At 43.2% G+C, this 27,896-nt stretch overlaps 2 protein-coding genes across 6 annotated transcripts in view; both read left to right on the top strand.

The window, feature by feature from the left end:
• Positions 1-21,833, top strand: part of LOC117146012 (peripheral plasma membrane protein CASK) — a 38,732-nt gene extending 16,899 nt beyond the window's left edge. For 2 of the 5 annotated variants that reach the window (XM_033311931.1, XM_033311935.1), the window contains 11 exons: positions 13,674-13,859; positions 13,927-14,091; positions 14,221-14,289; positions 15,051-15,080; positions 16,026-16,124; positions 16,199-16,337; positions 17,678-17,797; positions 17,872-17,994; positions 18,533-18,640; positions 18,708-18,883; positions 18,951-21,833. In XM_033311931.1, coding sequence (XP_033167822.1) covers positions 13,674-13,859; positions 13,927-14,091; positions 14,221-14,289; positions 15,051-15,080; positions 16,026-16,124; positions 16,199-16,337; positions 17,678-17,797; positions 17,872-17,994; positions 18,533-18,640; positions 18,708-18,883; positions 18,951-19,130 — 1,395 coding nt within the window. In that variant the 3' untranslated portion in view covers positions 19,131-21,833. Of the gene's footprint in view, positions 1-1,776; positions 2,173-13,673; positions 13,860-13,926; positions 14,092-14,220; positions 14,290-15,050; positions 15,081-16,025; positions 16,125-16,198; positions 16,338-16,854; positions 16,909-17,677; positions 17,798-17,871; positions 17,995-18,532; positions 18,641-18,707; positions 18,884-18,950 lie in introns of those variants that run through there. The other 3 variants (XM_033311936.1, XM_033311934.1, XM_033311932.1) reach the window with 3 other exon arrangements.
• Positions 21,834-23,238: 1,405 nt separating this feature from the next.
• LOC117144660 (torso-like protein) lies at positions 23,239-27,707 on the top strand. The gene is made up of 3 exons (XM_033309961.1): positions 23,239-23,340; positions 26,074-26,305; positions 26,593-27,707. The coding sequence occupies exons 2-3, from the start codon at positions 26,096-26,098 to the stop codon at positions 27,442-27,444; spliced, it is 1,062 nt and encodes a 353-aa protein (XP_033165852.1). The 5' UTR covers positions 23,239-23,340; positions 26,074-26,095; the 3' UTR covers positions 27,445-27,707.
• Positions 27,708-27,896: the final 189 nt, after the last annotated feature.

The following is a 27,896-nucleotide window of genomic DNA, read 5'->3' as shown; positions in this document are numbered from 1 at the left end:
GACAGTGAGTTTAATTAAAACGAGGCGCGGAATAGAAAACTGTCTACACAGAAACAATGCATAGTTATAGGGCCGAAAAACACAAAGGGTACAATTGATTAAATCTTGAAAATAGGCCATACCTTCGATATAATCAGTGCTATCTGAAAATAGTAACAGATTTAGCAAGTAAAAATGTAAAATGTAAATGGTAGGAGTTTTAGACTTTCCAGAAGTATCTGTACCTTGGCTATTGCGAAACGATTTTACAGGCCTTTTCATTTCCAAATCGATTTTCCCCCAGTGCATATTACGCTCCATTTGGTTCCCATCTGTTTCGTTGATTGCTTTCGGGGTTGGAGAAGTTGGATGCGAGGGAAGTTGGATGCGAGGTTGCCTATCGTTACACTAATTTCAATTGTACAGGTGTGTGTCTAAGGGATTAAATATTTAATTTATTTGTATTAAATGCGAAAACAAGCGTTTCTGGAAAGGCTCTCAGCGGCGTGCAACATTAAATTAAAATTCCTTAAGCCCGAAATTCCTTTTCCCGCTGTGCTGAGTTTGTATATAGTCAACACCCCTTGAATCCCACACACACACACAACCACCCACACACCCACTTTCCCACCCACGCACACACGCCCACACTTCGCAAGTCGAATAAATTTCGTTAAATTTTGAGCTTTTCAACGATTTTCCTTTGCAGAAATCGCATGCTAGAAAATTTGAAAATATAAAAGCTAAACCAAAAAACCAAAACAAAATCAATTCAAAATTAAATTCAAAAAGTTGCATCAAATTAAAACACACACATCTATATAGAGAACTCAATAATAAAGCAAGATTAAAAACAAGTTAAACCCCAAATACAACAAATTAATTACAATTGTGATGAACAAGTTAATTGCATCAATTGCAGCACATAAAAACTCAAGCATTTAAAATAGCTTAAACCGAACAAAAGTATATATTTGCTGCCCAGGCAGGCTCAATTAAAAAGGATACAATAATTTATTGCCACATCAACTCAGCGTCGTGGGATGCAGATGCGAATGCAGATACAGATGCAGATTGGATATTGGACGAATCGGACACATTATATTACCAGTGATAGCAACAGAATTTACATAACCATTAATGAATAATAGACGACAGTAATAAGCAAATCCCAACAAAACCCCATAAAACCAAATTGTTGTAGACTTTAAAGCATCGCCCATTTTCTTGTTGTTGATTAATCATAATTAAATAGAAGTTGTTGTTGGATAAGCTGTGATCGCAGAAGGGAGTCCACGCGGATGCCACACATGACAAAGCAAAAACCATTGTTAACAAAACTGAAACAATAGAGAGAGTTAAAACCATAAACCTGTAAGCAATGCTTGTTGGCCCAAACGCTGCACACAGTGAGAAGAGCATTAGCCACATCATCACACTGGCACTGGCACTGGCAGCTCCTGGCCCAAACCACATATCTAGAGGCTAGAAGGTGCTGCGTAGCGCAGGGGGGAGCAATCCAAGAAATCCCCGAAAGGACACAACATTTACCCGCGCCACTCGTCGTCACCGCCCCCGCATCGCCTGCAATGCTCTGGTAGCCAAGACAGTTTTACGGTGGATCACTACTGCGCCGGCGGCGACCCACAAGCAGCGGCGGCATCTGGACCTGGAGCGGCTGGATCTGGAGCGGGCGGCGGGCCATCGCAGCAGGCGGGTCAATGGTCCAATGCGGCGATCGGCGGCGGCGTGACCTCTTGCGGCGGCGGCGTCGGTGGCGGAATAGTGCCCCAACCCCACCATCCCATTGGCATGTGCCAGCATCATGGGCTGACATCACAGTCGTTGATGTCCGGTGGCTCGCACATGTCCCTGCTGGGCAGCAGCGGCAGCAGCGGCATGAGCGGCAGCGGCGTCGGCAGCAGCGGTCAGAGTGTGCCCCAATGTCCTGCCGCTGTGGCAGCCGCGGATGCCGCCATGCTTGGCTCCAATGCCGGCGGCCATTGCCGCAGCCTGAGCGGCCTGAGCTCGATCAGCATACCGCCGCCGCCGCCGGCGCTCTTCAATCCGTGCAGCTCGGCGCTGTCGCTGCAGCAGGCGGCGGTAACCAGATGGGGACCGCGCACCTCCTGCCCGGTCCACAGTCCGTTTCGTGTGCGCGTGCCGAACGGCTCCATCTGCTCCGGACACCAGGTGAGATGAGGCGTCTCTGATCGTGATGTAAATGTACATGTATTTTATGCGAGGGCTGGTCATATGCCGGCCATATTAAACCCCCAATCAGTCGCTAAAATCCGTTGACTAATTCAGCTTGCCACAATATGTTTATTGCGCTTTTCAGTTTGCCATCTAGAAATTGTACATATTAATTGTATGTGATAAGTAGCTTTAGTTGCCCAACTAATCGCATCTTGACTTATGTCTCTTTGTTTCTTCTCTTTTCTCTTCCCAAAATGGCTTGCTCACTCACTTTTCTCGGCCCGTCAGGTAAGCAACTCCAAGCGGAAACCCAGCATTTTGGCAGTACTGCGAAATGTGTCAACGACATGTAAGATTATTTTCATTTGGCCAGCCCAAAAAGACCAAAAAACAAAAAAAAAAAAAAACGCACACAAAGATCAGGAAAATACGCATACCGCATATGCACACTTACACGAAACAGACCGCACGGGACAACGAAGGGGGTTTCATGGGTTGTTAACTGTTTGTTTAAATGGAAAACACATGGTCATTGAGAGCTATCATTGAGATGATGTCTCTTATTTTTGTGAATTAATTTAGGCTTATTTTTCACTAAACCAACTTAATTCTTCATAAATAAGTGCCCTGAATCCTCTTAAAATTATATATCCTGTACACTGCAAGGATACTTTGCAAAAATCCTATTAAGTGCGTTAGTAGTTCGCTTTACTGAAGTAAATACAAGTAATAAATGGATTTCCTTGAATCCTAGACGACTGACACATATTTAAATAAATTGAAATTTAAGTCAAAGTGATGTCAAAGCTATTAGATAAGTTATCAGTAAGCATGCATGCCCAAGATTTTCTTAGGAGAAAAACAAGTTGTTTGGTAAGCAATATGTATTTTATACAAGGAGCTTTAAGTTGAATGGCGCAGTAAGCCCATAGAAACTGGCCACTTAAAAGCTTCGTACAGTATCATAAAATGGGCACCTCGCTTTATGTTACAATTCCTGGTAAGAGATAATCCGAACACAAAAGGAACATCCATAGCAACTCTCGCTGGGCCCTCGGCTCACATAGTTTCGCAAATTATAAAGAGCTCGATTCACATGATTGCCCAAGCGGTGACCCGGTTACCTTTTTTTTCTGCGCCTGGGTTAGGGTCCTGCCAGGTCCTTAAGCGCTGGGCTTGGGGTTTTTGGGCCTTGGTTTTGGCTTTGGCTTTGGGTCGCTTTTCCTAAATCAGCGACAGGCGCAGGTTTTTGCTTGACTGCGCCGGGCATAAAACAGGGCCAGGAATAAACTATGATGTGGCAACAGGAACTAGAACAGCGACTGGGGATCGACTATCACAAATCCCGGCCTTTTGTGACAATTGCCATTTAACGTTGTTTTCCTTTGGCTCGCTTTTCTTTTTGGCCCTTTCGCTGTCCGCTTTTCCTCGACGCTTTACTTTTCCCGCCACCCGGTATCAAATTGAATGTCACTAATGCAATTAGTTCACACAAAATAATTCTCTTCCACTCGATTATAGAGCATAATATGCTCGTTGTCATTTATTATGAGAAGCCAAGCGAAACACGCACAAGGAGCAAAGTTACGGAGCGAATCATATGCAAAGTGGGTTGGTTGCCTGAATGAATGTCGAGGGGCGGGCTTTTCCAAAGGTTCCACGGGCTCCTGGCTCCGCAGGTTCCGAAGGTCGCTGCGACACAGGACCATTACGCCTTTCAATTTTTGCGCTAGGGCGAAATTTACATAAATATTACACAAGAACAGGCCACTGAATGTGGGTTGGCTAGCTGGTTGGCTGCCGGAGAAGGGCGGTTTCCAAAAGGGCATGAGGCATAGCAAATAGGCTCGTTACGCTGCCGGCAGGCTGACGGTTCTGAAAGATCATCCCGCCAAGGGCGACCAGCAAAAGGTGTGGTCACCAACGCCTCAAATTGAGTTTCAACTTTTTTTTTTTTTACAAAAAAAAAAAGAAATTTTACAGCGCACTAACTATAAAAGGAACGAACTCAGCACTGCATAAAGCTGAGGCTGAGTTTTAAACTCTGGCAATGGAGTTGGCCAAAAGTTGGGCACTCTGAAAAAGGCAAAGCCTTAAGACCTTCAAAAAGTTTTCCTGCGTGGGTGAACCGAACAAGAATCTTTGATAATTTTGGTCATTTAATATGGGTAGTTCACTTGACATTGTCCTGACAACCTATCAAAGGTAAATGGCGCTCAAAAATACTCAAAGTTTCGAACTTTTTGAAAGATTTCGGCAAAAGTTGTGATTAATCAAGTTGATTACGAACTTAAGTTTGAGGTCTTTAAAAATTTTATATTCTCTTTTTCCACTTTCCAAAACCTTTACAGCATAACTAAAATTTCACGACCTATATCTATGGAAATATATCTTTCTCATTAGCCGCCAGAAAGCCCTTAAGTCAGAGCCATTTCATTTGATTAACTCCCTTGAGGTGTGCCCGTAAACATATTGTTGCTGTTTTATCTAAAGTATCCGACAAATGATTCCAAAAATTTCTCTCATCGCGAACATTAGCCGCCTAAGTACCTCAAATTTGATGCCACAATGCATGAGAGAATTTGTAATTTTCATGGCAAGCGAGAGAGAGAGGAAGAGGGGGCTGATTGTGGAGATTCGAGACTAACTAACTTACACCTGCCTGATGGTGGCCGTCACAGCGTGTGGCACATGCCACATGCCGCACATACCACCCACCCACAACACGCACACATTCACGAAAGTGTTGTCGTACATTTAGCATTCCCTCTGGCAAGCATACAAAAACTTTTATCTTGATAGAAGGACTTGAGCAACGCTTTTTTCGGGCTACCGGCCCCAAAAAAGCTGCCAAAGAAGAATAGAATGCGAAGACAGGGCAAGGAAATGGAAAGGAAAATGGAATGACGAAAACTGCCTAACTGAAAAAGTGACTGGTGGACCGAAGGACCAGGCAACCCACTGACTGACTGAAGCCTTGACACTCTTCATTTGTGAATGCGTTAATTGCGCCCGAGGATGTTCGTATGCGAGCATTAGAGTGGATCTTAAGTGCGTGTCCAATTTTCGGCACACTTTTCGGCCTTCTATAAGTTGGCTAAAAGTTTTGAGCCCAATACAATCCATACGAGTCGTATTAGTAATATATAACAAGAAAATTTACATTGCTGGCACGCTAGAACCATAATTTACATAAATTTAAAAATGTTATTTAATTTCAAAAGCCCCATTAAAAGACGATCCAAGTTGTTAAATGGATTACGTGTCGTATGAGTAATTTTTTGAAAATTCGTTTTTCAAAGTCCCGAAATTCGAAATTAAATTTGGTTAGAAAATGTTAATTGCCAGTGGAAAGCGCAAGTCCTTGTAGGTAATGCGAGTTAAATTGTCAAACTCTGCCATATGTCGGTCCACCCTACAAAGGACGTGTGTGTTGTTTGCCCATGATGAGCATGCTGCTGGTGATGATGATGACGATGATGATGAACAAGCACAATGGCCTGAAACAAGCAGTTAGAGCCTGTAAGAACAACAACAACGGCGATTACAAGCAGCAAGTGTGTACATTATTTTGCAATTTAACAATCCCCACCCCCCGCGCAGGACTACCCTCCCCCTGTTTTCAAGGCAAGCATAAAACAACAACTTGAGAAAAAGAAAACAAAGAAAAAGTTATAGGGAAAGGTGGATGGGAAGGGAAAAAGGGAGAGGGGATAAGGAAAGTATGAAAAAAAGTGAAGAAATAATTAGTTTACTTGTTACGAAAGTGAGTTATCGCCCTTTGTGCCGCTGCAGCCGTTGCGGCGTTGTTTGCCTAGTTGAAATTGAATAAACAAATTTTACATGCCGCACACACACACGCGCACGCATAAGCGCATGATGTACAAACACGCACACATAGACAATCTGTCGAGTGTGCAAAAATAATAATGTGTGTTCGCACACACTCACACTTACGCCCTAAGAACAGCTCAGCAAAGAAAGAGGAGACAAGGCGGCTATAAAATTACATTTACATATGCAGATCTGCATGTGAGTGTCCTGTTGCGTGGGTGTGCCTGTGTGTGTGTGTGTGTGTGCGTGCTAAGAAGAAAGTGTTGCCTACCTAACGGCGTCATTAGTCACACGAACACAATGAAAGCGAGTGAGAAATGGCACACTTACAGAAACGTATTTCCTCAATGGCATAGGTAAATGGAGATGTCTTAAATCGGCATAATTTCATGCTCACAACAAAATGCATTGTCTGATTTACATAGCATATACATATATTTCGCAAAAGCACGCACAAAATGTTTTTGAGTCCAAGGACATTTTCCATTTCGTTCGCATCGCCTGTAGTTAAGCTTCTTACTTTTGATTGCAAGGCATTATCATTTTTAAAATGTACAAATCAAAGAGTATCTTTAATTCCTTTTCACAAAAACCAGAAACAAATGGAAATCGAATACAAACCGTAGCGTACGCAGTACCATATTTTTAAAAGTCATTAAAAGCGTTTGAATTCGCTTGGTATTCAAATTTTTCAATTCAATACCATTACATACAGATTTATTAAGGTGGAAAAACCTTTCTGCAAAATTAAAACAGATTGGGGGAAAATCGAAAGCTGACCCGCTGAAAACATACGGCACTCAGACAGGAAAAAGCCGATATTTAATATGCAGAAGCCATATTTTTTTTTGGAGTGTGCGGCAGAAATGATGGAGAAAGACAGATGGGAGGGAAAATTGGGAGGTGGCAAGGTGAAAGCGATGACAATATGTTTCGCCCACGGGAAGGAGCCCCCGTTTTCCTTTCGCACCGCTGATAGATGTCGACGATAAATGCATAATATGCACGCACACACACCGGAAATTTGTGGTTGTTTGCCGCTGCCTCAGTTGCTGCCAGTTGGCAGTTGGCAAAAACCAAAACACGACACCAAAAACCGACAACGAAAAACCTTTTGTTGCGAAAATATCAATAAATATATATATATATATATGTATATATATGTTTTTGTATGGATTTTTCGGCGTGGCGGTAAATTGAATGATGAGTGGGAGGATGTCGCAGCCATTGTTTGGTTGATAAGGGAGCCTGGCGCACTATTACCTGGCTCTGTGAAACGAGAGCCCACCTGTCAATCAATACCACCCCGCCGAAGCGACATCATCATAATAATCATCGCCTTCGCCATCGTCATCGACGCCATCATCCTCATTATTATCGTCATAGTCATCGTCAAACATCACCGGCTGCTCGGGTAAAGGACATTGTCTGTCAATAATAATGCCAGCTAATAGGCAGGAAGTGTTAGCCGCCGCCGCCGCCACTGTAGCCGATGAACGGAGAAGAAAGGATGCCGCTCAATTACCCCGACATAGTCATACGGTGAATGTTGTGTATTGGAGACCAATGTTAACTGTAAGACTGTGTCTCGGTGGTTGCCAGCTCAGCCACACAGCCCAGTATCAACTATACGGATCGCTTCCCTTCGCATCGCATCGCATGGCATCGCTTTGAATCCTATCGCATCGCAGCCAAAAACCGGATGTATATGGTATGTGGAAGTGAAGACGGCCGGACCACAACAATAAGTTCGGCCAGGTGATAAGTTACCGATAGCACCACTCGGCTGGCAAGTTTCATGGACTAACTCCACGGAAAGCTGGGAAGCTGCTGCTTATCGTTGAATGCGCGACACGCAACAGACAGGCCAGCCCGCAAATGTGCTGGGTCCTTTGAGATGGAAGTTCGGTAGCTCGGGGAATCCTGGGAGCTCTGGGAGCTCACTTGAGCCCCGGGATGTGAGATGTGAGCCAGACCTGACAGCTTGACAGCCAACTGGTGCACGCACACACACAGCCATCAGCTCCAACTTTAAACAGCTTTTATTCCGAGCTGTCACCCATACCGAGTACTCTTCAAGTTCAAGGGTGTATAGGTTTTTGAGTGGAGAACATAATAGGCCCACTTCACGGCATTTCGCCTAAAATCATTCATCAAATAGTTGCATCATTTGCAAATTGTTGTTTTATTTTCTTTTATTTATTAGCAAACAGCAATTATCTTGCTGATTGGATAGCTTTATTGTCCAAATTGACTGTGACAGCAGGTCGTTTTAATTTTTAAAAAACAAACACGAACACACAATGTCGCCTGTTTTTTTGTATATTCACATTATTTGTTTGGTCACATAGCAATTTTTTTAGATATTCACTTTTTATTGCAGTATTTTATTTTAGTACCAAAAAGCAATTTTCGGGTGTTGCGTTTTATATTATTTCTGGGCAATTAGCTTGATACAAAATTTAATTTATTTTTGTTGAGTATATAATTGTTTTTCGTCTTTATTTGTTGGGCACTCAAAAAATGCACTTCCAAAGTGTTTTTTAAAAGGTATCGTTAATTCGAGAAGTGAACGCGCACCTGGTTTAAAATGGAGAGGTGGCAATGAGCTGGGATTAATTAAGCCGGAGAAGATTCATTTGGCGGTCGGCTCACATATGGGGTGCACTTAATCTTTGCCACGACCTCGGGCGTTGTTGTCGCTGCTCCAAACCCGATAAGGTGCCAAATGTGGGGAACTATCCTAGCGGGCCTCGCCACAAAATGGGATTAACAACTGAAGCTTGTACGGAAACCTGGTAGCTGGGGGCTAGGAGCTGGGGGTTCGATGCTCGGTAGGTTGGGTATCTGCCACTGGCGAGTGCCCATGGTACTAATTAAAATTCGGCATTAATCCAGATGATTCAGCTGTCAACGGCTTCTGCCCACCTCTGGCTGCTCCGCGTGCTCCGTGCTGTCTGTTTTTTCTGCCCACCTCCAAAATCCAGAAATGGATGCGGAAGCCATTCGCAGTCGCGCGTACGTGTGTAATTGACGTGTGGCCTGGAATATTAAAGAGAGAAGAATCCTAGAGTACCGCCTCCCCTTGTTCGGATGGAAAAAAATGTTATATATACCCGGCTTTCTCGCATTCCCCAAACCATCCTTCCTCTGGCCATGCTGTGTAATTATTAAAACCAACAAATAACGTTCGTGTGGTCGGTCCTTGGCTCACCCACAGTTGGTGGATGGGTGGTTTTCGGTCGGTGGTTGCTGGTCCGTTGGTTAGTGGCTTAGCATAAAGCTGGAAAAATGACCAGCTCCCTGGATGGACTGGCCCCCCAACAATGGACCTGACTCAGCTTTAGCTGATGGATAATTGGCGGAAAAATAGCTAAAAGTGTAAAACAAAACTGTGAAATATGATTACTCAAAGCTTTAAGTATTTTTATTATCATACCATTTCACTCGTTACCTTTAGTTTTCTACTGCAAAGTTTGTTTTGAACAGTCACCTGAATGTCTTGTTAATTTTTCTTCAAAATATTAAATAGAAAAGGATATGCCAGAATTAGTGTTTGCTTCTTTATAAATCCTAAGTGTCATGAACTACAATTCGTACGCTGAAGTTGCGAGTCAATTACACTACTTCGCTTAAAATAGCTTCTGTATTTACAACTCGAGAGCTCAAGATTTCGTTTGCCAAAGTTAGTTTTATGTCAAAGACTTGTGCAAAATTTATGGACAACTTTGCCGTTTGAATTATTGAAAAGCCAGTGCTCCGCACTCAGGTTCTTATTCGAAAATAGCGCAAAGTGAGAGTGAAACCTAGTTGTTTGCGACTAATAAAAGTTGTCGTTGCTTTTGGCTATGGCTGAAGATTTTTTTATATCCCGGCTGCCGTCCAGTTTCCGGTGGAGTTCACCTCTGATGTGGCTGCTGCCTCAGCAGCAAACAAATAAAGCTCTGGGCTTTTCCCAGCACGGGATGGGGTTATACTGATTGTTTAGGGCAGGACCTCGGCAAACAACAGGCATCTGCATACTTATGATCGGAGAAGCGGGCAAGCGGGCAAGTGGGGAAATGGGCAAACGGGGAAACTCGGGACCTCGGCAAAACTTTAACAAGCACTTAAGTATTAATCATGGAAATCAGAGGCAGCTGTGGGCCACTCCCCATGCCACCTCCCACTGCCTTGTGGGTGGTGTGGTTAGTGTGTGTGGGCCAAAAGTTTGCCACGTTGGCTATCAATGTCACAGAAACGGAGCGCCTAATGAGGCATTAAACTTAACTGCTCAACTTTGCGCCTGTCAAGCGCTTATTAAATTTACCGTTTTATTGGTCCACCAACTTGGTGTTAAATATGGACCAACCAACCCAGCCCCCACCCGCCTCCATTTTCAGTGGTCAGTGGGCGTGGCCATGGTCGTTGTAGTGGAGGGCGTGGGAGGAGGCTTTGCTGGGCCTTAAGTGAAATCAGATTACGTTGTTTATCGTTCAGCGCCGACTTGGTTTTTAGCTAACCAGGCGTGTGTCCTTCTCGGGATTTCCTCCATTTCCCAAGGAAACATGCCTCGTCCTTCTGCCAGCTGCCAACTGCCGCATTTAAATAGTTGCCAAGTTCAGCAAATTTTATTCGATGTAGTTAATTTTGCTGCTCGGCAAAAGGAAATTGTATTACCCATTCATTTAGTCAAATTCCGTTGCGGCTGCTGATGGTTTGGTAGGCGTGGCTGTCTTCCAGGGTGTTTCTAACTCCCATTAATGGGTAGTTGGAAGTTCTGGCGTAATTGGATTGCAAACTTCTGCCAAAACGAGCAAATACAATAAATTGCAGACAGCCAAGTACGGAATGAGATTTGATTCTGCTTGGAAAATAACATCTGAGCGAATCTTAAAGGGCTCGTTCTATTGAACATGGGGAATTCTATGGTATTCTGCTCGAAGACTTTATGAAGAAACGATTGTATTTGCATTTGCAAAGATTTTATCTGATTGTGGGTATAAATAAAGTGTTCTAAAATTTTATTTAAAGGATTCTAAAAATGGGAATTCAACTCTTATTCTCGTAATTTGTTTTGGCATTCGGTAAACATCTTTTAATTTTCCCATTCAAAGATTTGTACAATCCTGTAACTCAAAAGCATTCATTCCAACCCCATCGAATAGGGTTACTTACCCTATATATATACCCATTCGAAACAGTTCGAAATTGAATGAAATCGGTTGGCATGTTTACGGCGGGATCAAAAGACCATCTGAAGGATGCTCGATGGAGGTATTCCCATTTCCCAATCGCAAATCAAGGCGCACTAAATTTGATATCCTACCCCCCGGAAAATGATTCGTTCGAATCCAACACGTCGAAATTATTGAATTGATGTTTCCCGATAAGCCCAAACTCGATTACCACCTGTCAATCCCCGAACCATCAGCCCCAACACTTACCCCAAAAGAGGACCCCCACCCCGCTGAATCCCCACAATCATCCTTGTATCCTTGTTTACACAGCTAACTGAGTTTTTGGGGATTCCCCTGCTGCGCGATGGGTTCCCAAGTATTATGAAATATTTATGCACACGCCATTGCGGATATTCACTCAAAAGTGCTGAGTGCCAAGTCCTCAGTGTAGACTCCTCCAATAGTGCACTACGCTGGAAAAGCGGAAAAGCAACTGAAATAGAGAGAGAGAGAGGGATAGATGTGTATATTTTCCATGCAGCATTCGCAACAAGAGCGCGATATCCTTCGCAAGAGAGGAGCTGCTCAGTTAAGTTTTGCGGTCGATGTCGGCAGCGATGTCTGTGGCGGAAATGAAACGTGCTTTCTGTCTAAGTATGTGTATTTGTGTGGGTCTGTGGGCTTAGATGTGTGGGTGAACTGCTGTAGGTGTATTCGAATGCGTGTGTATGTATGTGTGTTTGTGTGCGTGGGTCTGCTACGTGCCCGTGTTTGTGGCATTGAGTAATCATCAGCGTTGAAAATTGCGTTTTTTATGGGGCCAGTGCCAGTTCCAGTGGATTGGGGATGAATGGTTCTAGGGGATGAACCTGATGGGGTAGTTAAAGGGGGGCTAAGATGGGCAGGTGGTTGGGGGTTGGCAAGGTGTCGGGGCAGCGGGAAAAAGTGCTGGCGGTGCGTTAGATGTACTTAGCATATATATGTAAATGTACACTCGCATAAAGATGGCAAACATTAACTTAGGGTTTTCTCAAGCTTACCGTTCAGACATAAATATTCCTCAAACATCAAGAGTTAATCCCTATAGGGATTTGATTTAAATTAGGCTAATCGTACCTAATACAAGTCGTAAGTCCATGATTAAATAATCCCTTTTTTAGCTACTTAAACTTTTCACATGGAAGCACTTAAGATACAAAAATGGTAATATTGATTAATACATCGAGTAACCAATTTAAGCGATATCAACCCATAAAACAATGAACCAATCTGAAATTGAGATCTGGTTACAAACTTTTACTGCTCACATAATATTCAAAAATTTCCTTCGCTGCTGGATGCTGTTTTGATCAGTGTAAATTTGAGTACCGAGCACATCGTCCTTTTCGCTGTGCGTGCGTCCCTGCTGTGCGTCAGTGTGCGTGTGAGTGGCACAAGTGTCACGGCATGGCATCGCAGTAAAATCCTTTTTTATGGCCTAGCCCAATGCCTCAGATTCGGATTCAGCTTCAGCACCAGCTTCAGCTTCAGGACCTGGTCTGCTCCTTTTTCTGACATTCCTCCGCCAGGATATGGGGCAGAATAGAGGGCAAGGGCAGGAAAAATTAATTTCGCAACATATTCAAAGCGTTATTAAACATAATTTATTAAAACCGAAATTGTATCAAGTCGGGCCGAGTCGAGTTGTGCGACGGTTGCGGCGGAGGAGCTCGCCATAAATTGTTGAGATTTTTGTCGTTGCCCGGTTATCCCTGGTTATCCATGGGGTCACGGGGTCATGTGCGTGCCCTCGTTTGTGGCTGTCGGCGCTTTTAACGGCTTTTCGGAAATGGGCGTTTCATCCTCTAGATGCCATGTGTTTTTTATCCAGCTCGTTTGCGTTGTTCTCCGCGCTCTTTCCCCCCAAACTGTGCGGCTGAGCAACAAATGTCGCACAGTTAATGTTGTAAACAAGTTGTGCCGTGCGGTCGGGAGTCCCCCATTTGGGCGTTATGATGTATGGTGAGGCAGGCGTGGCAAATCGGAAATTTAATTTCCCAGCCAAACGAGTCCTTCCACATGGCCAGGACGAAGCTCATAACGGCCAGCTTAATTGCCGGCCATAATTTAGGCTAACCCTAAACCGAAGCTTGCTCCACGAGGAGCGGGTTTCAAATGTCTAGCATGTGTTTAAATCAAAATTATTTCCCGTTCAACCCATTCACTTCCGGGTCCAAAAAGGACAAAGCATGCCATAATGCAATATCCATGCAAAAACGTTTGAATTTTCTCATCCTTAATAGTTTTATTATCCAATAAATAATGGCAATAAGAAACCACATTATCTAAACATTCCATTCCTTTAAATGGAAAAACGTGTCGCCTTTAAAGCTCATTAAAAAGTATTTTAATTCCGGCTTTATTAAGTGGAAAAGAGAATAATTTTCCGTCTAGTTGTGCAACTGCACTACCCCAAACTATTAAGTGCCATATAACCTGGTTACTTGTGTTTGCTTTTTGCAGGCTCTGCTCCATAGCCACGATGTGGTGGCCCGGGATGTCTACGGGGAGGAGGCGCTGCGCGTCACCCCGCCCCCGATGGTGCCCTACCTCAATGGCGACGAGCTGGACAACGTCGAGGGCGGCGAACTGCAGCATGTGACCCGGGTGCGACTGGTGCAGTTCCAAAAGAACACGGACGAGCCCATGGTAAGCTGGATGTGCCTACGGGGAGTTGCGCTGGCCATGGGACTGACCGAATCTAATCCCTTTGCAGGGCATCACGCTGAAGATGACCGAGGACGGGCGGTGCATTGTGGCCAGGATTATGCACGGCGGGATGATTCATCGCCAGGCCACGCTGCACGTGGGCGACGAGATACGAGAGATCAACGGCCAGCCGGTGCAGCACCAGTCGGTTGGCCAATTGCAACGAATGCTGGTGAGCCCGCCAATCAATCGTCCACTTTCCACTTTCACTAGCTCTACCTCACCCCATTACGTCCAAATCCCGTTCTGACTTTGTCCACGCGCTAATTGAATGTGTCCCATTTTAATCCGTCTATTGCAGCGCGAGGCACGCGGTTCTGTTACCTTCAAGATAGTTCCTTCGTACCGCAGCGCTCCGCCCCCCTGCGAGGTAAGTCAACGAGTTGGAATACAGCCCACTATTATTACTATATATCTAGTGTAGTTTAAGGCTGACTAATCATTGTACTAATCATACAAGAAACTATAAACTAGTCATGGCATAACCTTCTCATTGCGTTTGAGTTATGTGTTTCATTCGCCATTTGTACTTTGTTACTACAGAAAATATCTTAAATCAATAACGAGTTATTTAAATATTATGCAAAGATAGGAATAAGTAGCGATTTAGCCTCTTAAAATGACTTGCATTGTATGAAAGTCTCACAATTACCCCATCGAATAAGAAAGACTATATGGTTGCGTATTAACTTCGCATAATTAAATAATTATCCTTTATGAAAAGCACCTTCGGCCTGGGCATTAAGTTCTTAGATGCGATGAAGCGGAATGCACAAATTGTTTGTCAATTTGGAGATATCAAAATATCAAAAGGGATTAATTAGAGAATTGCAATGGGCGCAACGCGGCCCCGAAAACACAACCAAGTCAGTCGAGTGCATTATGCACATTAAAATGTAAAGAGGTAGTAATGTAAATCGTATGGGTGAGCCACATATACAATACAGTATGTATGAGGTAGCCTGAGTAAACGAACCGTTCGCGGTGCGTTTGTAATTGTAGCTATAATCCATTATGCAATTATTTCGCAGTGCATTAACACAACTCCACACTTCTCTATCTCTCAATCTGCTCCTTTCCACCGACCTTTCTCCCACTCATTCTCTGTTTCCCACTCATGCCACCATGCAGCTTTTCAGGATCAGACCCGCTCCGGTGCTTGTAAGTATCACGCTCCCCACAATAGACACGAAATCACGCACACACCACACACACCCCGCACACCACCCACAGAACACAAAGCACAGCCCACGCACAGGGCACCACCCACCCACTCGAGATTACTTTTACTCGAAAACACCCATTGATCCCCCCCTTCCCCTCACCGAGGCAACCCGGTAGATGTGCATATTCATTAACCCACAGACAAGTCAAAAGGCACAACTCACACAAGAGCCGTAAATTTGTCTAATTTATGTTCATCACTTAGTCAACAACAACGATACGGCAAGCGGGTTTTGGATGCCCTGTTCGGAGATATGTATGTGCTGGGATTATGATGAACCGAAGTTTTGTTCTAAACAGTTGCCACTTGACGGCATTTTAATTTGCAAAAAGTTACATGTTGGCGCTTGATTTCAATTCAAATATTTTCGCAGACCATTATTTCATAAACTGTTTCGTACAATCAAGTAGTTTGAAATTTGTGTGTAACTATTTAAATTGCAACATTCTAAATGAACGTAACTTAGCCAACTATAAAGCCAGTTTATATGCCATCAACATAATCTGCCCGAGCCTTCTTGTATGTATAGAGTTTCCCATTATAATTTCCAATCCGTAAGGGCATCTAACATTGTGAGCCATCTGCTTGCCAGATTGTTGTTTGTGTCTTTGTTGCTACCGATTTTGTTGCTGTGGCTGTTTTGCTGCTTTTGACATGCAAATGAGTTTTGCGTGTAATTCGCAAACCGAAAGCCAAAGCCATTTCGCTGAGGCAGCCGCAACTCAGTTGCATTTGCTGAGTAAAAGTAGCTGAAATGGCAGAAAACAGTGAGCAGAAATGGTAATGGAAAACCGAATCATCGACCTGCAAGCAACTATTTGCAAATTTGAACTCGCCTCGTGCTCATCTGGTAAATTTTCTATCTCCTTTTGCATTCGCAGATATTCGTGCGCGCCCAATTCGATTATAATCCGCTGGATGATGAGCTTATACCCTGCGCCCAGGCGGGCATATCGTTCCAAGTGGGCGACATACTGCAGGTAGGAAGGCTGGCACTCACTACTTTAAAGTACTTTCCGATAATAATCGCGTAATTACTGCGATCTTGTTGCAGATCATTAGCAAGGACGATCATCACTGGTGGCAGGCGCGACTGGATACGGTGGGCGGATCGGCCGGACTGATACCGTCGCCGGAGCTGCAGGAGTGGCGGATCGCCTGCCAGACGGTCGACAAGACCAAGCAGGAGCAGGGTGAGTGACCGCGAAGATCCTGGCTAGCGGCAGGCGTCTCGAAACCAAACTATCCGTGTTCTCTATGTGTAATTGGATGCTCGATATAATCAAACAATCGAATGCTATATGAATAATTGTACTTATATTGGAAGTGTATGACGAACTCGTAGTTAACCGAAAGGGAAAGCGCTCTCTCTTTATGTATCTCTCTATCACACACATGTACCCACCCAGAAACACACACGCGCCACCCACAGAACACAGCCACATCTGTACACTAACACCTACAGAGAGTTGCATGCCCCAAAAAGTAGTCGAAGGAAAACCTTTTCAAATTAACCAATCAAAATGGGGAAATCCCCCCGCTGCCAAATTTCTAGCTGAAAACTCAGACCAAATATCCAAAGACCCAAAGACACCGACATATGCACACCTGTACAAAACTCTAATACCTAGTTTGCTAACCATGAATCTCGCATCTCGAACCAAGCCAAAGAATTTCTATAAACTATGTATGTATGATAATATAATGCAGGAGAACCGGGTGCTGGATGTTCCGCTCACGCAGATGGGTGTGATGGATCAGCAGGTAGTTACCATATAACCAAAAACCACCACACACTACCACACCACAAAAATCAAACGAATCTCCGAATGGAGAGCTGACAAGACTCGTTTTGTTATGCCACAAAAACCAGACAACACAAACCAACTACTACTCGTTCTATACAACAACAGAATTTCTATCGATAGCCATTTTGTATAAAGAATTAACCCACACCCACACCCCGTTACCAGTCACCCACCCAACCACCCGACTGCCCGAAAGTTGTAGCTTATGTAGACGGCACCACCGAACCACCCAGTTCCAGATCCAAGGAATCGCGTAGAAGCGCCCCTCATGCTCACGACCGCCATCTGAAACAGTAGATGCACCTCAGTCATCGTTGTTTATGAACCCCACAGTATTGAACTCCCCGCTTATAATCCCCAAAAGTAATGCCCCAAAACCACTTTAATGATCCGAAAATACATCAACACATGTTCACAACACTGCACGTTAGGCTGGCTGAAAGAACACCGCATATCTAATTTGAAGAAGTTCTAGGTCAGGAAGGGTGAAAAGTACCAAGGGATGGAATTAATATAAACTTAGTATATCATCAAAAAGGATATCATGATCTCATCTATCATAACTAAGCAAAATCGTGCTTGCTTCATGCTCGAACTTATCCAATGCCTGATGTACAGCATGTTTTGTGCCTGCTCTATAAGCATGCTGCTCTCAACTTACCCAGTTCTATCGTCCATCTAATGAAACAATTCAATAACATTTGATTCTCCATTATAACCAACAGTTAACTGCTCCATCTTCGGGCGCAAGAAGAAGCAATGCCGGGACAAATATCTGGCCAAGCACAATGCCATCTTCGACACGCTCGATGTGGTCACGTACGAGGAGGTTGTCAAGGTGCCAGGTGGGTTTGATTGAGCTTCCTGGCCCCGGCCACAGGTGAACTTTTGTTTATCAATGCCCTTCCTGTGCTTTCAGTTGGCGACCCGAACTTTCAGCGCAAAACGTTGGTGCTCTTGGGTGCTCATGGGGTGGGCAGGCGACACATCAAGAACACCTTGATATCAAAGTACCCCGACAAGTACGCCTATCCCATACCACGTAAGTTTCTACATCATATTAGTATCTAGGTTTCTATTTTAGGTGGAAATAAATTCACATTCAACAGGCTCTCTTAAACACAAATTTGGTTTACGCATTTACTAATATTATTATGATTTATCAGACCACTTTCCACGCAAAAATGATACGGCTCAATTGGGCGACTTAATGGAGCAGAAATCGATGTATTCATCTCCATTCTATGCCATAAAATAGAATCACCATAAATTTCTAGCTTTGGATAGAACCTTACTGGTTTTTCCAACAAAAATTGAAATTTGAATAGGTGGTGTTATTTCCTGCTCACTCCGATTTTAAAACATAAAGATGTTTATGCAATTGTAATTTAGTTAATGGGTTGATAATAATACAAATTTATTTGCACTTCACTAGTTATTTGTAGTTTATAGCGAATTAGTTTTTAAATTAATAAAAATGTTGCTTGCCAAATGCAAAAGCTAATAGTTTCTCGCAGTCACAAAGTGGGAGATGCGTTCTGTCCAAGTATTATAACTATAACCCTTACAATTCATTTCAGATACAACGAGACCTGCCAAACCCGAGGAGGAGAACGGACGCAGCTATTACTTTGTCTCGCACGATGAAATGATGGCGGACATCGGTGCGAATGAGTACTTGGAATACGGTAACGAACTCAGTCACATGCCACATCCACATGATATTCACATAAACATCCGCTTAACTCCTTGCAGGCACCCACGAGGATGCCATGTATGGTACCAAGTTGGACACCATCCGACGGATTCACACCGAGGGCAAGATGGCCATATTGGATGTGGAGCCGCAGGCACTGAAGATACTCCGCACCGCCGAGTTCACGCCCTATGTCGTGTTTATAGCGGCGCCCTCACTGCAGAACATAGCAGATGTGAGTAGAACCTTATAGATAGACCAAAGTCGAAGCCATCTAATTGCTTTCCTTTGACCCGCGGCAGTACGACGGCAGCCTGGAGCGACTGGCCAAGGAGTCGGAGATGCTGCGCCAGCTATACGGTCACTTCTTCGATCTGACGATTGTGAACAACGACATTAGCGAGACGATTGCCACGCTGGAGACGGCCATCGACCGGGTGCACACCACCCCGCAATGGGTGCCCGTATCCTGGCTGTACTGACAAGACAGCGAACTGGAATGCCCCGACTGCCTCGAGGGCTGTGAATGCGAGTGGGAAGCCTACACACAGGCCTCCAACGTAGCCCTATACTGAGGCACAGATGCAGATGCGCACGACGATGCAGATACACTCCACATCACCACACCACCACACCATTAAAGTATTACCAAGGCACAAGCAACAGCAACTGAAGAAGCAACACAGCAACCACTACGAGAGATGACAGTCAGGACTGGAGGATAGAAGGCGCCTGGCGCCGAGCTATATAATTTAAGAATAAATGGGTATTATGGGAACTGCGGTCGCAACGCAATGACAAAAGTGTGTGTTAAACGACAAACAACCATTTGTATTTGCCTCTTATTTGTTTTCTGTTTTAACAGTATGTTTATTTTGTATTAATTTTAATCGATTGTATTTGCCATTCCATGCTTCCATGCAATGTGTTATATTTTACGATTATTGTTTTGTTGTATTTGTTTTATTCAGCATTTAGTCAAAACAGCATTAAACGCTTATGTAAATCTTGCACTTGTTAGTGTCTAAGTTAACTGGAGTTAGACAAATCGAAACCGAAGCACTCCAAATTGTTTTTACCTAATGATTATTTCCGGTAAGAGTCTTGTGTGCAGGTAGGGCGTCGAACGAGTTAGTAAATTATAGAAAAACTACGTAATTAAATATAATTAAACATAGACACAAGGAGACACAACAGCAAAAAGAACACGAAGAACAGAAAAAATAAACAAATTACGATGTGAGCAATTTCAAGTGTTTCAAGCCAAGTAAGAACTAATTAATAACATATGGAAGACCAACTGAAGACAGTGGTGAAGCAAAGTGCACGTTTTAAATGCAATAAAAAGAAAGGTAACATAAAAACAAAAAATATAATTAATTCAGATCACAACACTTACACACGGAGGAAAAAGGAAAAAAAAAACATATAAAACCAAAATACCAAATTGTTGACGTTTAATTAAATTCCATGAGAAACGAGTAAGCCACAAAAAAAATGCAATCAAACATAATAAAACTAAAAATACATAATAATAATTGCAGCCGCGTTTAATTCAAGCAAAAGCAAAGTAAACAAATGGAAAAAACATAGAGTGAGCACAAAACACACATACTAACTGCAATTACGAATTAAAATAATTAGCGAAAGGATGAGGAGATTGCAGGTCAACGCAAAACAGGCAGATAAACGTATAAATATATATGACAAAAACAAGATGAACGTAGGAAATTCAGAAAATATGTATACACAACACATATATATATTTTTCGAACAACTCAAACTCAGGTTGGATACATTGAAAATCAGTCAAGTTCAATAAGAATAATATAGCGGAGCGCTTCCTTTTAACCCACAGCCAAAAACGAGAACTCAGCAAGGAGACCCAAAACCGAATCGAATCGAATAAGATCCTATGTCGCTTTGCATTGAATTGAATTGAATTGAATTAATCGTGAACCCACTGGCCCAGTAACCACCCAAGCAAGCAGCAGCTTCAAATTTTCGAGATACTTTACAATGACACCGACAAACTGTCTTAGCAATGAAGAAACCTGGCATTTTTTTTAGTGCAGCTTCATGATCAGCAACCAGCGCTCAGTATTTCCGCTTTTTCCCTCACCGTAGTCCTCACATGGGAGAGATTCAGTTTCGAAAGAAAATTTGTAATTTTAAATTAGCTTCCCGAATAACATAGAGCTTCTGAGATGGACGAAACAGAAACAGAATTTAGACTACGACTACGGAGTGCACAAGCAATCACATACTACATGTAGTTGATGAGCCCCAAGAACACGTAGTTACTTTGGGTTAGGATCGAATCGAAGATATGTCACACACACTGGCGATCGAACTTAGTAGTTAACTAACACACACGTATACACGTGCCACACAATTCTCTAGCTGTCCCTCAAAACAATTTAAGCCTGAGCTTATATTCGAGCCCAACCACACGACCCACTTGAATTTCCCAACCGCACACCACACAAGTTGAAGAACATACTTATATCCAGAACAATTCTATGGTTTCAAAATGGTTGAACAATTTTGCATAGAGTATTATCGTTAGACGCTGGGCTATAACTTTTCGGTTCTGAGCGTGGATGAAGATGAGATGAAGATAGCAGCAATGAAGTTAAGGAGAGGCAATGCAAATCATAGAAGTATCCCAAAAAAAAGAAGAACAACCGAACCTACCCGAAAAACTGAAGAACTAACTACCTACCCACAACCACAAATGCAGCCAAGTGGCCAAATTAACTAAGTATTATACCTTAAAGCGAACGATTGAACGAACGGACGAGACGAGATGAGATAGGAGGAGGAACCTTATAGAAGACACGGCTTGAGAAGGATGTATGTACATTTTGAAGCTCCCCCAACCAGGCTAAGAAAACACCAAAATCGATGAAATGATTAGGAAAAGAATGCTCAAATCAAAATCTTATATTTTACGTTATTACAATGATTAGGAACGATTGAAATGAATTGGAAATGGGGGGTAAAAAAAAAAACGATACCGACAGAGAGTATCCCGAGATTGAGCTAGGATTTCGAAGGATTCGTTTCGTACTTTTACTTGATCCTTTTTTCTTAGCCGATGCGAGCAGATTGTAGCTGTACTCTAAGAATAATTTCACACTAAGATTAAGTAAAAATTTATTGTTGATATTACATAAAAAAAAGGAAAAGGAAGACGCAGAAGTGAGATGAACACGGCCGCGTAAACCACATGAATTAGAATTTTTCTCTAATTTCATAAGTCAATGATCATTATGATGATGATGATATGATACCGAGGGTAACGATGGTGAAGATGAGTTGAAAATGCTTATGATCTCCAATGTCAATATGTGTAGATTGACGCGATTTGAGCTAATTGAGTGAATTGTTATTATAATAATAAATGAAGTGAAATGAATGGATCGGCAGATCGATCGATCGTTTGGAGCGCAGAAGGCCGCGGTGTTAGTAAATATCATTTAAAATAAATGATAAAAATGTCATTATATATACATAGTTTAAACATGGGATTAATAATAATAAATTAAAATGAGAAAGAACCGACGAAACTGGAATGAGAATTAAATAAAAACGAGTAAACACTGAAATACCGAATTTTAAATACATAAGTTTTGAATCATGCATGCTGCAAAGACAAAGCACACACACACAGAAACCGAAACAAAAGTAATAAAATGAACTTCTATATATGAAAAGAGAAAAATATACGAGAGATACAATTTCAACCAGCTTTTGCAATACTTTTCGGAAGCCCTTCCCCCAAAAAACCTCTTCCAAAAAACAAAAAGACCCCCCATATCCGCAGCAAAAAAAGACTCCAAATCAGAACCTTTTCATTTCTTAGAAGCCAGCAGCGAATTTTGCAGAATTACCCAATGAACAGTGGAAGTCAAGGCAAATGCGACAAAGCGGATGCCCTGCAGCCATGGCTCTTTGAGCAGCAGATACATTTACAGATACATTTGTATCTTGAGCTTCTAATTGAAACATTACACTCGAACTTCAAACGTTGTCGCCCAACACTTTGAGTTGACCCAAATTTGTTAGCATGTTTTCAAGGTAATGCGAATTTGATACTTTCGTTTTCGTTTTTATTTTTCGGCTTACTTTTGGTCTCATTATTAGTTTTTTGTGTTTTTCTTTTTTTTTTTTGCACAAGCAGTACCAAAAGTTTTTGATTACTGGCCGCCCAGTTCTATGGGAATCTTGCGCAAGTCTGGCCCGGGTGAACTGCAATCATTTCAATCTGCCTCGGTTCGGCAGCCCTCCGACTCCTCCCGCCATGGAAGAAAACTGGAAGTTGAACGACGTGCTCGGAAATATTAATAAGCGGAAAAGCTGTCCCCCCAAACGGCAGATGTCAACAATAGATATTTGTGCCAGGCCATTAGCATTAGCCATAGCTATAGCCATAGCCACTACCGTTGGAGGAGTAGAACTTCTGCTGGCAGCCAGTCATTGAACTGCAACCGCTGCCAGTTGCTCGGTTGGATCAGACGACACGACGCACAGCAGCAACATGTTGCTGTCGTAGCGCAACATATATTGCTATTGCTGTTGCTGCTTGAACGGATCGGCTTGTTCTCTCCGGCGATCGAGTTTTTGGTAGCCAGTTTCAGTTTGGTTTTGAGTCTTCGCGCTGGAAGGTGTGCTGCTCGCGTTTTGAGTGTAAGTGCAGCCGCAAATTCCGGCTTATAATTGCAATTGAAGGCACGTCGTCGCTCGTTTTAGTGTGTTTTAAGTCTGTTTTAGTGCTTGCCGTTCAGGGTACTTGACTGCCACTGTGACTGCCTGTGTGTGTGTGTATGTTGTTGGTTGTTGAAATCCGCGCAAACGCATGTAATTCGAACCACAGCGATCTATTCATAGATCCGTCTTATCACTTGAGGGCGCCAACCAAGCGCCGACCTCTGACCCACAAAGCGTAAAAAATCGGAGTCTTAACGATGCTAATGCCAGCCAGCCAGCCTTGTGCAATGGCCCCCGGTATCAGAGCGATAAGGCTAACCAGTGGCGAGCCACAACTCGAGACCTGCGGATTAATCTCGACTGGCATATAGAATTAGCCGGAGCTTCAAGCTTCTGCCGAAAATAAAACAAGCCGCTTCTGGCCGATGGTTACGTCAATTTCGATTCGCGTTCGAGTTCTCGTGCAGGTAGATAATACTACTACAAAAGTGGCAAAAGCAGCAGCACCAGCAACACCAGCAGCACTCACCAGCAGTCAAGACAACTTTTGTTTAACACCGCTCAAGGAAACAACGCACACGGACCAAGCATAAAATTAAGCGCGATATAAACTGCAGACCTTATGCCCCACGTCTGTGCCCTTCATCCGGCGTTTACTCCAGACCACCACCACCACAAAAGAGCTCATGAAATGCGCATAAAGAATCTCCAATTGACTGGGCCGCGGACTACCACGGTGGGGAGCACTGGGAGAAATGTGTGGAGGTTTTTAAGGATGTTAAAAACAAATACACATTATAAAATCTTATTAGATAAATATAGAATTTTTAAAGTGCTTTGACCAAATTAAAAATCTAACAACGATTTCAATCTGATAAAAGCATAAACCATTGGAATTAGATTCTAGATAGCTCTAAAAAGGAGTTTAGAGCTGACTGATTCTTCTCTCATTCAGTTCTAGTACTAGAAAGCCACAAGTTTTTCTCCCAGTGCACAGGGAGTCACAGTTGAACGAGTTGATTTTTAGTTGCCTTTGCTTTGGAGTCCGAGTGCGCGCATTGAATTTTTGATTTAATTCGTCTTCTTCATCTCGAACTCCGGTTCGCGGCTTCTTTTTTTTTGGGTCTTTTGCACAAGGTTATGCGTCCGCTATTGTCAATACCCCCACCGCCAAAACTAACTATCATTAAGTCACATAACACATGCCTTTCAAGCGGGACGCGGATTTTGAACCTCAAGTTTGGCAATTGTGCGACAGTTTGATTTTCTGGGTCTCGCGATGGAGAACTAAGCTCATTAGGGCATTAGATGTTTGCCAGAAGTTGAAAGCCTTCGAAATCGGATTCTACGACGAGTCGGAATGTTTGAATCCGTAGAGCGATTGCAATCTGTGTGGTTCATCTGTAAGGTCAAGACAGCTGATTGCAGCATTTAGCAAATATTCATGTGCTTATGAAATGTGCAAACAAATATTTCCTGGAATCGCCCATGGGCAGTAATATATCTACTATAGGCACATAACAAGATGCAGTTGTCAGACAAATGTATCTTTTTCTTTGTTCCATTCAGGGCTAGTTTCATTACGGCCAATTTTCATTTAGTCACTCTTCCTGCTGTTTTTTGTTTGGTTTTTGCTGCTGGACAAGCTTAGCGACGCCTACATTTTATGGTTCACGTAAATTGTTAACAATTTGAGTCTCATCATGGCTGCGTTTGTGTTTTTTTTTTGTCTGGTGCTGCGCTTCAGTGCGTCGGGTCGACAGGTGTGACTCACGAACGTGGCTAACACCCGGCTAACCTCTGTGTTTTTGGCCCATCAAACACGTCGCTCGTTCTGTGATAACGGCTCGAATTAAAAGCTGCCTCGCCAAGCTGTTAGAATGTGTGTGTATGTCTGGCTTGGGCCAATTTGTTTGGCTTCCTCGCCGGCCATAATGCTTGGACAGAGAAAAAAAACAAAAACGGCATAACCGGTCCTCCGAAGTGTAGTGGGCCAACTATAGGAAAACGGTTACGAGGCATGCAAAATGTTTTTAGGAAATAATTTGCAAGTCAAAGCGACAGCCGAACCAATTTTGATGGCTACACTTTGTAGCTGTTTTTACGGCCACAAAGCCTGCGGCTAATTGCATCCACTTAAGGTGATCGGAGTGGAGCTTCGCAGAGCTCCAGCTCATCATCACCACCAGCTGGTGGCCTCTACGGAACTCGACTCAACTCAACTTGGTCGGTTCAAGTTCAGCGCCACTGAAGGTTCATGGCCAATTAGAGCGCGCTTATATTATCGCCAGTTTATAGAGTGGAAAACAAACACGGCGGCCCTGCAATTATTGCTGTTTAGTTAACCCCTCTGTATCGCAACTACTGCACTGGCTATAAAATATAAACAAACCACTGAAGTAACTTGCTGGAAAACTTTCCGGTTTTAGTCTAAGTGACTAATGAGTTCGGATGGTATAGTGCAGTATAGGCAGAATTGTTTGTACTTGCTTGTCATCAATATGCACATTGCAATCAAGAGTTATCTAGTTACTTGAATAAATTATTGTGGAATAGATCTGCCTTATTACCAAGACGTATATATTGGATACCATTTATTGATAAATTGCGAATTTTATAAGAGGTCGGAATAGGTTGTGTTTGTTTCAATCAAAAAATGTAATCGATTTAAAGTTTCAAAATATATTATATTTTTATTATAATCCTCCATAGATCTAACCTTGAATGCTGAGCGATGAGGTCGTGGCCTGGCCTTTTCTGGCTGCTGACCCTGGCGCTCCTGGCGGATGGAGGTCGTCGCGAGTCCCAGCTCCGGATCGGCAAGGCCATCAATATATTCCTGCGCTACGGCTACCTGGGCATCTCCATGCGAGTGATACCGCTCAATGACAACTCGGAGCCGGATCGCTGGGTGTTTAAGGAGCCCACCAAAAACATCTATAGGGTATGGGACTTAAGGCAGCGTTAAGCTTAAATTTAATCGTTTAAATGGGGTTGACGAACTTTGAATTGTTTGTATTAACCTTTAACCACAATCACCATAATTATTTTGAGTATAATCAAAATTTTTATGTAGGGTTCAAAGCTGTTATCACTCAAAACTATTTTTAGTTGTAATTATATTGTTCACTTCCGCCACGTTTGTCGTTAAAATGGGCGCTTATTTGTTTGATCAGATTTAGGAAAACGATCATTACAAACGATTATTCAAGTATGTCACTTTTTTTTCAGAACCTAAGTGGCCTGGCGGAGAGTCATGAAGACACCACACCAGGGATATTTCATGGAGACTTTCACATGGAGTTCTGCGAAAACCGGAGGCAGCTGTTCCAGGCCTACTTCCGTGACTTTTCCATCGAGCGAATGGACAAACCGTGGGAGGCATTCACGGGCGGATGGTTTTCGGATAATGCGGCGAAGAAGCTGGGCATCAATACATCTTTCATCCAAGGCGATTACTCGTATGTTTTGGTGAGGGTGGTGCGCTTCAGGGAAACGGGTCGTCTTAACGCTGAGATTCCGGTGCACCAACCGTTGGAGCCGGATGTGCGATCGAGAATGGATAAACTGCAAATCGGAAATATAACTTCCGCAGTGCGATTTATGGAGGATGTGGGCACCCACTACGTAAACTCATACACCACCGGCAATTCGCTGTACCAGGTGTTTGTGTACAGCAGGAAGAACTACAGCATGATCAAGGAGCGAATCAAGAGTAAGGGTCTGAACGGACTGTCCAAGTTGGATCTTTACAACTACTTCGCGCCCTGGTTTGCGGAACATCTGGGCCAGATTCGATCGGCTAGTGCCAATGCCACAGTGGAAAGATGGGCGAGAAGGAAGCTGCAGTACGAGTACTATGTGGTCAAGTACGTGACCCTGCTAAAGCTGCACGGTAATAGTACTCTGCTGCGATCCCTGGACTCGCTACTGGGCAACGATGCCATACTGCAGTTAGACCTCAAGTCGCTGAAGCCCATCTTCCGGGAGGAGCCGGACAAGGAGAGCTGGTACCACGAGGTTCTCGACAACAATGTGAAGCTCTGGGAGCTCAACATGCCGCAGAGTCATCCCACCCGATAGCTGCATTTTGAATATATATACCGTGCGATATGTGGCAGCCAAGGATCAATAGTTCCTAGATGCTTAGTTGTAGTTAGGAACCTCTAGTGCGTAGTTAATGTTCTGCCTGTGATAGTTTTAGGTAGTTTAATTGAAACACAGTACACATCTGACTTGCATTTCAGCTAACTAGCCCGTAAGATCGCCTTATTGATGTAATAGTTTTTTAAACATTTATACAAAATGAAGATAAAAGTAAAAATCTTACTGTTTTCATAAATTAATATTGGCTATTAAAATCTAACTGTTTTCATTACGTAATATTGGCTATTAATTTCAAATACCATTTTGAAAATAGATTCTTTATAAGAACCGGTGATCGAAACGGGTAAACGGCTCCACCCGTTTCATCAATGTTTTCAACCAGTCTTATCCTAGTTTTCCACCCTTATGAATTTGGTATATGAATCTAG

This window comes from Drosophila mauritiana, chromosome 3R, assembly GCF_004382145.1.
Source record: "Drosophila mauritiana strain mau12 chromosome 3R, ASM438214v1, whole genome shotgun sequence".
NCBI classification, from domain to species: domain Eukaryota; kingdom Metazoa; phylum Arthropoda; class Insecta; order Diptera; family Drosophilidae; genus Drosophila; species Drosophila mauritiana.
This window is presented reverse-complemented; position numbering and strand designations above follow the sequence as displayed.

Bases quoted from the DNA above. Each gene is read 5' to 3' on its own strand.
- LOC117144660 (XM_033309961.1), top strand. From the start codon at position 26,096: ATGAGGTCGTGGCCTGGCCTTTTCTGGCTGCTGACCCTGGCGCTCCTG. The intron at 26,306-26,592 runs GTATGGGACTTA...CTTTTTTTTCAG, and splicing joins CCACCAAAAACATCTATAGG to AACCTAAGTGGCCTGGCGGA.